General features: G+C 37.0%; 1 protein-coding gene across 2 annotated transcripts in view; it reads left to right on the top strand.

Moving 5' to 3' along the window:
* The first annotated feature begins 457 nt into the window (after positions 1–457).
* LOC143292741 (uncharacterized) overlaps positions 458–11,435 on the top strand; it is a 31,244-nt gene continuing 20,266 nt past the window's right edge. For both annotated transcript variants that reach the window (XR_013056680.1, XM_076603279.1), the window contains exons 1-10: positions 458–808; positions 2,702–2,809; positions 4,897–4,957; positions 6,568–6,619; positions 7,038–7,145; positions 8,605–8,653; positions 9,156–9,214; positions 9,846–9,881; positions 10,152–10,204; positions 10,802–10,862. Coding sequence is in view for 1 of the 2 variants with exons in the window: in XM_076603279.1 (XP_076459394.1) it covers positions 772–808; positions 2,702–2,809; positions 4,897–4,957; positions 6,568–6,619; positions 7,038–7,145; positions 8,605–8,653; positions 9,156–9,214; positions 9,846–9,881; positions 10,152–10,204; positions 10,802–10,862 (624 nt within the window). In the remaining variant the exon portion in view is untranslated. The remainder of the gene's footprint in view (positions 809–2,701; positions 2,810–4,896; positions 4,958–6,567; positions 6,620–7,037; positions 7,146–8,604; positions 8,654–9,155; positions 9,215–9,845; positions 9,882–10,151; positions 10,205–10,801; positions 10,863–11,435) is intronic.

Genomic DNA, 11,435 nt, shown 5'->3' with positions numbered 1-11,435 from the left:
CCCGACGTCCGTCTACTTGTCAGTCTAGTTATCCCAATGGATGCGATCATAACTGAAACAAACGCTCCTGTCGCGACGGTTTGCGTCGACGTACCTTATTATAGGGATGAGCAGTGAACGGTGTGTGTGTGTGTGTGTGTGTGTGTGTAAAACTATTCTGTACTTCGTAAAGTGACTCAGTGGAAAACTTGCTGGCGCGGGCGTAACTTTACAATTACGATTTCAAAGAGAGGGAGAAATGAAAACCCTCCAAGATGAATCTCGAATCAAAAAGATATTTTACCGTCTCTCTCTCATTTCTTTTCTTTGTTTTTCAGCCCAGGATTTAAGAAAATCACGTGCCACGGTGTTGTCACTGCGGGTACAAATGAGCCACCGAGGACAACCTGTTATCTTTTGTATCTGCAGTGATTCCCCCTCAGTGGATCCCCGCATAAATTTTGGGAGGAGGAGAAACTGTGACGATGGCAGCAGCTTGGTCCTAACGGTGACAAACACGATGTTATCTCTTTTCAAACACAGTATTACCCAAAAACAGTATCAGAGGGGTCTTAGCGCTTTCCTAATCCCAGTCTGTTACTGATCAGTTGGGTATCCATCAGTTTCGTTGAAACCGTCAGTTCATCAAAGCAGGATTCTAGCAGACATCGCACAGTTGCACGTCTTCTGTTTGCATCGATCACTCGGTGATCTGTGTTGGAAGGTGGTCAGCAGTTCGGGTCATTGGATGTGTGTTGATGACAGGGACAGTGTCTACTGATTGGCAGCAATATGTCGGTGTCACATCCTCTCCTCAAGTTATTGAAAGGTACTTTCATTTTCCCAAACCATTCTCGATCATTTTTACAGCACCTGTCAAAATCAAAACAATACCAAACTGAGAATGGCATTGCGCATCATCGGTCCAGCTCCGACAGTCCGAGTCAGATATTGACTTGGTTTCACTTTCACTGTGAAAACAGAAACGTTCTGATTTCAACTCGGTAGTATAGTTGTATAGGGACTGGCAAGTCATCTGCCTAGACCTCTCGGCCTTTTTATGCCCCCATCGAATCTTCATCTTCACTTCTTCCATTTTATTTTATTTATTTATTTTCTTCTTTTGTTTGTTGGTATTTTCGTGAATATTTGAAGAACACCAAGGAAGATTCTGGCAGACCACCAGACTCTGAGTCCATGTTCGCATCCATTTCGTTATTCACTTATACATACACTTAAGTAGGAAGACTTGCTGGATTTCATGAAGTTTTCTATTGTTAATAGACTGGCTAAGAGTCTCATAGTTCTCAGTATATTTGTTGTCAGTTCACAGTCTTGTGTCTTGGATGTACCTTTGGAGGAGATCTATTCTTAAAATTAAAATTGATATTGGATGTATGCACACACTTATATATACTCTCACATGCACACACAGAATTGATAATTTATCCATGTATGCTTGTGTTTCATACCCACACACCACCACCACCACCCACTTTTTTTCAGTTTTCATTCGAAACAAGTCTAAAAAATCTTACCTCAAATCACTATGTTTGCATAATTTTTTTTATTATGTCATTCTGTTATCAGGACAGTCACAACAACCAAGTGGTTAAAGCGTTTGACTTTAAAATCAAAGGGGGTTAAGGGTCGAGATTTGTTGAGTTTTCCAGGTCAACAGATCTGCAGACTTGCTTGTGCCTGAACTCCCTTTGTGTATAAATATACTGTGCATGTAGATGATAAAATACACATTTTGAACTTAATGACAGTATTAGGAAATCCATGTCTATGTTTGACCCTTTTATCTGAGTCAGCATTTGGTGGGTTAAGGAAATAGTACACATAAACAGCATGCACAGCCCTGAAAACAGTATGAGTATGGCTGTTTACATGGCAGGGTAAAAACAGACACACATGGGGATCCATTTGTACATGCATAGGACTAGGAGTGAAAGTGGGAATTGCTAGCTATGAACAGAAAAGAAGAAGAAACTTCTTCAGTGATTACTCTAAATATAAATCATAAAATCTACAGGAGCGGCCATGTATTGCTCCATCTGTTCATTGCTGTGGTACAGTTTTCAGCATATAATTGTATTAAGCACTATTTGTTGTCATGAATGGGAAATGAATGATTGTTGTTTCCTGTAGAGCTCTCCCTGTCTTTTTGAAAAGAACATGATCTTGTTTTCCCTCTGTCTCCCCCCCCCCCCCCCCCCCCTCTCTCTCTCGCTTTCTCTATATATATCTCTCTCTCTTCCTTTCTTTTTCCCATTTTCTCTTTCCATTGAATATGTTGGCATATTTTCACTCTTAAATGTTGCAGTTTTGTGTGTGTTGCACTTGCAAAACTTTCTGTTTGCAATGTAACTTGGTAAAAATATTGCAGCAAATTGTAGCACTTGCTTATTCTGTTTACCACATTGTGTTTAACATTAGTTGCAGTGTCTGAATGTTTCAGAGTCTGGTGTATGTTGCAGAAGTTCATGTTTCAATATATAGATCTCGTGTGTGTGCACCAGTGTGGCAGCAAATACTTGATGTGTCTGTTACATGACATTGTATATTGTATTGCAGCGTCTCCACCAGTGCAAGTATGTTCAGAGTGTGATTGTTGCAGTTTCTGTTTGAAAAGTATCTTATTGTGTCTGTGTCTGTGTACCAGTTGCAGCAAAATCACTTTCCGTGTCTAACAGACTGCATGGTCCGCATGTTGCAGTGTCAGTTTTGGAGCTGCACAAGGAAGTAGGATGTATCAGGGACAGTAACCTCAAGCTGCATCCTTTGTGTCAGATCATTGAGGATATCTTCCGACTGGGGCTGCTTCGTGAGTCACTGATGGACCCATCTGTCTCTCTCTAGTTATACTCTTATATCACACAACATGGTCACACATATGCACAATTGCATGCATACACTCAGACACACACACACACACACACACACACACACACACACACATAACACATAACACACACACACATATGCATCATATGCACACATGTATAGTAAAAAAATATCACATACATCGTTTCATACATACATCCACACACTGCAGGTAATAACTAGTATTCTTAATGTAAAAACAGAAAGAATTAAGAAACATTATTTGAATATAATTATAAACATAGCCTACTATACTGCACATTGATTATAATAGACAGATAAGATAAGAATAAGATGAATTGCGGGAAAACCACAACCAGATAATCAGCACACACCCGCACCGCACCCCCTCGCCCCCCCCCCACCCCCCCCACCCCACACACTCGGATAACTTGATTAAACAAGAGTAATAAACATATGTTCTCAAATAAAAAGCATTTCACATATTCGCTTTTTAAAAACATTGCAATTAATTATTACATCGTAATTAATTAAACCGAAATAAATTTAGAATATGGACGTTAGCATTAGACATATTCATTGTACATTCATCCTGCATATTTGCACATTATTCTTCCTACATATTGCACATTCATTATAACCAATTGTCACGTTTTAAGCTCAGTAAACACACACACACACACACACACACACACACACACACACACACACACACACACACACACACACACACACACACACACACCACAACTAGAACAAGGTACAGCCTATCATGCACGGACTTTCACACGTCTCACATGAGAGTGCGTGCGCGCACACACACACAGTTCTCAAGAATTTAAAATATGTTTTCAACAGCATAAATGTACAATCTCCCATGTCAGTATAAAAAATTATGAGTAAAATATGAATTAAAAAGTATTGTCACATCTCAGCTATCACATTTTTTCTGTTGATAGTTTATATATCTTTTCTTGAATTCAGTCCATTAAAGATAAGTCCAAGATTGCACATCCAGTAGTTTTCATGAGGGAGAAGTTTCTCATCACTGTCCACACTCTCAACTGGGATGATTTTCAGAAAAGAGAGTTCTGGATCCTCACGGTGGTCACATTCAAACACATGGGCAGCAACACCACACTTTCTCGCTTTCTCCAGCGTACTTTAATGTTCTTTGCAGAACCTACATACCACTCATTGTGAGTTGCACACATCACAACATACACTATATTTGGGGTATCACATTTCCTTCTGTCCCAGGGAGAAACTAAAACTTGGATTTCAGTTGAGTGGTGACAAGTATCACATTTTCTGTTACAAAAGTAAAATCCTGGTTTGTTAGCTGGTCCATAAGGAATATGCTGTTTGGGTACTATGGATTTGTATATCGGGCCTAAATTAGGCCTCTTACGCTCAGCCAAAATAATAGATCTTTTAGGTCAAATTTGTCTATTTTCTTTGTATGTAGGAGTTGTAAATACTTTTTGATGATATATATCATACTTTATTAGTATGACTTGCACAGTATTGTTCTACTATTTTGGTAATGACATACTGTTTGTAATTAATTTTATGAAGTTTTTTATGAATGTATACTTAATGCAGTTTAATCATCTTTGGAATCATAATTTTAGAATGTCAGATAAATACAAGTTTACAATTTGTGAAGTCCCTTGGAACAGATGAACTGGAAGGTCTTTGGATGTAATTTACATAGCTTAACCATCTTTTTAGGATAATGTGAAACTTGAGCAGTGATGAGGAAGGGACTAGACACTCTGTCATATGGCCTGACTAAGCTTATTGGGTTATCCTGCTGATCAGGCATCTGCCAAGTAGATGTGGTGTAGCATTGTAATGATGTGTATGTATATTATATATGGATTTGTCCAAATGTGGTGATGTCTCCTTCAGAAACTGAAACAGTCATGTATATTGATATTGGTAACTATTCAGGAACATTTTGTCAGTTGTGTGTTGTTATTGTTTTTATTCCTGAAACACTTTGCAGTCAGTTTATTGACATATATGAATTCAAGTTTAATAAAATATCTGTTTACTCTGCAGGTCATGGTTCTTGGTTTAATAAAGTGGATTACTGGACAGTACTATACAAATTGTCTCAAAGGTGAGTTTGGACCCAACATAAGTGGAAAATGTAAACGGGAAATGTAACATATGTGTGTTTTCATGTGTAAGCCTTCTGTCTTTTGAAAGTGCATGTGGATGAATGTGGAAATGTGAGAGAGAGAGTGTGTGTGTGTGTGTGTGTGTGCATTCATTCAAGTGTTCTCATATATGTGTGTGAGAGAAGGAAAGAGTGTGTATCATAGTTTCATACTGTATCTTATGCTGATGTTCGTGACAGTTTGTAGATTTTTATTTGTTGAAGCTAACGTAATTCACATTATTAGTTCTGCCTCAGAAAAGTGCTCAGGGGTAATAAATACACAGTGATCGTATATCTTTTCGGTTGGTGGTGCTGCGCTCAGTGGCGACACATTGCTTTTACAGGCTGGCACATGTTATGTGTACATGCCTATGTGCATAGGCGTGTGTGTGAATGTGTGCTTGTGTGTGTTAATGTACATTTTACTTTGTAGATTAATTTGCTGGATGCGCTTATTTGCACATGTTGATGTGCAAAAATTTATTCTTAGTGTGTGAGCATATGTGCAAGCATGAGTGTGCTGTGTGTGTGTGTACATGTGCATGCATGTGTGTATATGTGCATGTGCACCTGTGTGTGTGTGTGTGTGTATGCATGGGTGTATGTGCGTGTGTGTGTGCTCACACGTGTGTGTATATATGTTTGTGTATGGTTGTGTGTGCATGCGTGTATGTGTCCATGCTTGTGTGTGTTTGCGAGAGAGAGAATCAATGAGAGAGACAGACAGAGAGATTAGGAAGTCCAGGAAAGGGGACTGAAGGTGTGGCAGAAGGAGATGTGCTTATTTGTACATATTGATATGTAACAATTTATTATCTTAACTTTGTGTGTGAGTGTGCGTGTGTAAGAATGCATACATGTGTGTGTGTGTGTGTATCACTATATGTGTGTGTCTGGTTTTTAGCCTGTATGGACAGTTATTGTGGATTTTTGTTTTATTTCACTAGTTTTAACTTTCTTTTTTTATGGTGTGCATGGCCATATTATGTGTTTATAATGAGCTTGTGATTGCACTAATGAATTTCCATGCGGATTGATAAAGTAATTTTGATTGACTTTAAAAAAAAAGTTTAATTAATTTTCTATCTTTTTCAATGTATGTTTGCAAGTAAATCAGTCAGTCACTTGACTCATGAATTTTTCATAAAGTAGGTTATGCTTAGACTAGAGTGTTTTTGTAGTTTTCTCTTATTCTCCTGCAAAACCAGCGTGATTGCAGTTTTTGACTTAGATGAATATAGATATAATCATTATGTTGTTGGTCTGCAGTTACACATCAAGCAGACGAACATTGTGAAAAATCAAAACATTTACCTACGTTCACATGAAGACATTGTCGCTTGCAAATTGTAAGTCTCTGTGCTTGTGAGCATGCATGCAAATGATTGTTTATTGCCATATGTAGACATGTATGTTTTGTTTGTATATGTTGGAGTAGGGCGTGGGGGCTACTTTCATATGTTTGTGTGTAGAGAAATAGTTGCAGAAAAGTATAAAGCAATTTCTCAGAATTCAGCTATTTCTTTGAATTGTACACAATCATTACTTATTGCTTTCATTGCTTTCAGGGCAGGACCAGGGATTTACCACTTACTGGACTTTGTCAAAGAATGTAAAAAGGTAGGCATTCAGTGATTCATTGTTGAATTTACATTAACTTTAAAGTTTAGATGTCGTTCAAAATGCCCAGAATTGCTATGTAATGGGCTGTTATTTCTTTCAGCAGTTTCTGTTTAGAGCATTCAGGCTTGCAAACTGTTACTGATGTGATTTTGATTAAATTTCTTCAATAATTGCATTCTGCTAACTATTTATAAACAATATTTAAACAGCATTGTAGAGTGTAAGCACTGTTTGTAAGTTAAAGATTTATTTGCATTGTCTTGAGTCTGTGTCCAAAGGTGGTAAAGGTGTAATACTGAACATGGGTTACAGTATAATACTTTGCATAATCAGCAAATGATGGTTTGTCATGTTTGCCCCATTCTGTTGTGACTGTTGATGAGCTGACTGACAGGCTAGTGGCCCTACTTTTCAGACAATGACAGACCAAGGCCGAGGGCGGCTTTTCATACGCGCATGTCTGGTCAAGCATCAGCTGACTGCTGTTGTGCGACTACTGAGAGGGGACATAGTTGTGCTGAATGTGAGTGATCATCATGGGTGTGTTGGAGGCGGTGAGCGTATGGTGTGTGCATGGGTAATTGATTGTGTGTGTGCATGTGTGTGTGTGTGTGCAAGAACTGTAAACTACCTTGTAAGCGCCCACCCCCTCTTTGCACAAATTACACTATGAAGTCGGGGATGGGCATGTAATAGGTACTTTACCAGTCGCTGGGATTTACATTCCCTAACTTAGTTTCACCATGCAGTACAGGCTGGGCTTTTACCAAATGCATAAAAAGTCACTTGTAAGAAAGAAACAGTTTAAATATATAATGTATATGTAATTATGTAAATATTGTGTTTCTGCAGTAAGGTCTCCTGTCTCCCTGTGCATATGCATGTTCAATTGTGTGTGTTTGAGAGAGTGAGAGACTACTGTGAAACAAAACACTACATCATGGAGTAATGTCATGTCCTCACTTGGCTTTCAGTGACACATCTACATCTCACGGGGGCATTTTATTTTTTATCTCAAGATCTAAATTTGCACTCTTTATAAAGCAACACAGTCACAAATAGTAAATGAAATTTACATCAGTTCATGGTGATTTTCTTTTTCTTTTTTCAAAGTGTTGGGTGGGTGTTTACAAGGCATTTTACCCAATGCACAGTTTTTAACCCGAAATCAGTAGTGAGCATTTACTGGATACTGGACATTGACAAGTTAGTTTACAGTAATATATTTGCTGTCAGTGTATCTGTAAGAGAGATTAATTAAAATTTCAGATATTCATTTTCATCTCCTTTGCATGTATTGATGTCATTCAAAATTTTCTCTGTGTACTTATATTACTACCAATAATTTTTATTACACACTTGAACTCTTTGTGGTGTTTTTCATGTACTGAGCAGATGCTACATGTGGGATCTAGGTTTTTTCCTCTCAGTCTCAAGAAGAAGCAAGCTAAAGATTTCTGTTCATTTGTTTTCTCAAAGTCAGCTATTATGGTGAAACTTTCATTTATCCAAACTCTGGTCCCCTTTATTTTAAAGTAAACACACAAACTACACTAAGTAGTTTTATCAGTTATAATGAGGTGTTACAATATGGGTTTTAGATCTTGGAAAAAATTGTGAACATTGTGAAAAATTCTTCTCAGACTTGGACATAATTAAAATTTAATAACCATATCAAAAGGTATATGTGTATATACATACATACATACACACACACACATATATATATATATATATATATATATATATATATATATATATAAACAAAAAGCAAACAAGACACCAGTATAGATAAATAGCACTCAGATTTGTTAAAACCATGAAAGAAAGAAAAGATGAAAATGAAAACTTGCAAATAGATGTTGAAAGTGTTTCCTGGTCATTTGGTGTGTGAACGAGCAACATATGTTTGTATCTGTGTATGTGCACATTTGTGTGCATAGAAGTGCATAGAAGTTTATCATGTGAGTTGTCTTTTCCAGACCCATTATGACCCAAGCTCATCTATTTTGCGAGATGACATCCTTACTGGTAATTATGATTTTTAAATGTGTTTGTGTGTATGCACAAGTTGTATGTGTATGGTAGTGTGTGTGAAGGAATATTTTTCTTCTCTCAGTAGGAAAGTTTACTGACTGCTTTTTGTCATGTCACCCTTTAATGGGGAGAAAAAAAACAAACAAAGAAAAAGACAGTAAAATAAGACATTCCACAGATCTGTTCTTAAGGTGATGAGACGAAACCAGTCTGTGCATAAAAGTTCAGCGTCTGAATATGTCGCTCAGAGGAACGAGCATACAACAGTAATATTCACTGAAGACATAAATCAGATATAAAGAGGAGCATCTGCCTGATGTCAAGACGGAAAGAAAGTCTGAATTTGGTTGATACATAGTCCTGCTGGATAAACGTGGCAACTTGTTTATGAATTGTCGAATACTTTTTCAACAAGGAATTTGATTTTGTATGTGAATGTGTGTATATGTGTGTATTCACCCCTCAGTATAATGAAAAGATTTCCGATTCCACACAGAAATCTTCCTGTCCCTGCTGGAGGAAGTGCAAAGGATCACCTTCAGACTTTACCTCAAGGTATGTGGTGCTTGCTGTCTCTTACCTTGCTTCAGTACTTTGTCTCTGTGTGTGTGTGTGTGTGTGTGTGTGTGTGTCATATGTGTCACCTTTATTATCATACATACGCACACACACACATGCACGCACATGGAAGAAATGTCAGATATATGCTTTGTAAAGATAGTGTAACTTTTATCAGTCTGCCATATTCATGAGAGAATTAGAATTCTCAATAAATTCAGGCAAGTCTTGGTGTTAACATTGATAGCAAAAGGATGAAACAGCTCTTCTTCAAAATGATAGTACCATATTTCAAGAGTTTGTGAAAAGTTTTTATTCCAAGCTCTTGTGCTTGAAAATGAAAACAGTAAATATTGCACTCTGATATATATATATATATATACACACACACACACACACACACACACACACACACACACACACACACACACACACGGCTATATTTTTCACAGATTATAAGTCTGCATTCACATTGATAGGGTTTGAGCTCATCTTTAGAAATGTCTTTCTCTTTGTATTCTTTGCTGGCAATAAAAAAAAGATCAAGTTAAAAATAAAACAAGAATTGAAAAGAGGGAATGATTTTTCAGGTGTAAATGAAAATAACATCTCATTTTCTCTTTTTCAGAATTCCAGTTTTTTGGATGAAACTTGGGAATTAGCAGTAAGTATATTTATTTTTACTTCCATACTTGTAACATTAAAGTGCCTTTGAACATTGAAGTCAGCTTCAAGTACATTTTGACATTAAGTGTTATTGTGTGACACATTGCAGTTTGCAGTGAATATACTTGTTCACTAATTATACTTCTCCAGTGCCTGACAATAGTGATTACTTGAAAGTATACTTTTGTAATAATGGAAGATCCTTTAATAATAGAATGGATTGGAAAATCCTGTGATAATGAAACTGATGTGTTTGGTTTTTTCACAGGAGTATCGAGACTTTGAGTTTGTTCCATGTGACGTCCTTGGTATCCAGTTTCAGTGAGTTGTTTCCATTTTTGTAGGACAGAAAAAATCGCTTCTTGTTTCTTTTTTCCCCACATGACTTATCTAAAAACAAGTGTGATAATTGTTTATTGAATTCAGCAGAGCATGCAAAATAATGACAACAAAAGTCTGTTTCTGTTTATAAGGCTGTATCTTATAAAATTAAAATTAAAATTAAAATAAAACAAATGGTATGTAATTTGTGTGTCAGTCCTGTGTTTCATTGTATTTTCTAGTATTGTTGTGTTCTGTCTTTGGAAAAGAAATATATTTTTAGTTGTATATTTTCTTCCTGAACAAAAGTTGTGGAACAAGTTGTGAAAACTGTACAGAGTAATAATTCTATATTCTGATGGTAAGTTGTTAAGAGATTCAATATTGATGGTAATTATCTGCACCATAAACCCCACATTTCAACACATGTCGTTACTTTTATATCTCTGTATGTTTGAAACAGTTCTTTAATCAGTAGATATCACATTGATGGTACTTAGCTGCACCATCCCCCTACCCTTTGTCCACATCTTGTTCCCTGTATGTCTGTGCTGAGTGTCACAAATATTCAACAGTTGCTGTGTGTTGTGTGTTTAGGTCAGTGGATGACCACCTGGTGATAACTGATGTCGAGAAAGGAAGCGTGGCAGCTGAAGATGTGAGTTGATTAATGTTCCCTTGCCTGGGCGGGCCTGAAAGGTACACAGTGATTGGTATGGCCTGCAGATCTCTACCTGTAAAGTGTTTACATGTTACCAATCTTAAATAGTTATTTATATTTTGTGGAGGTTTATCTCACAAAGTTGTTGGCTTTGTTTGCATTTCTGTTATCAGTGGGTTGCCTTGTCGAGATATAAAGAGATTTACATTTCATTGTAGTTTTTTTTTTAATGAGAGAAGGTTTTATTTGTGTAAAGTGTGAACAGAAACGTTGAAAAGATAATCTATGAAAGGGTAAGAAATCTTTATGGTGCAGTCGGTTTGGTTTTTTTTTCTCTTTCTCTCCCTGTGTCTCCCCCCAACCCTTTTCTCTCTCTCTCTCTCTCTCCCCTTCTTTCTCTCTTTCTTTCTCCCTCTGTCTCTCCACATTCACAAATGTGTATGGGCATACACACAATCCACCCACAGAAAGTTTGAGACACATTGCGTGCATCTGCAATCATCATCATCAGTTCTGCAGATAAAGTGTGTATTTATGTGCTTACATACATGTGTACATTCGTAAGAAGAA

Source organism: Babylonia areolata, chromosome 18 (genome assembly GCF_041734735.1).
Source record: "Babylonia areolata isolate BAREFJ2019XMU chromosome 18, ASM4173473v1, whole genome shotgun sequence".
NCBI lineage: Eukaryota > Metazoa > Mollusca > Gastropoda > Neogastropoda > Buccinidae > Babylonia > Babylonia areolata.
This window is presented reverse-complemented; position numbering and strand designations above follow the sequence as displayed.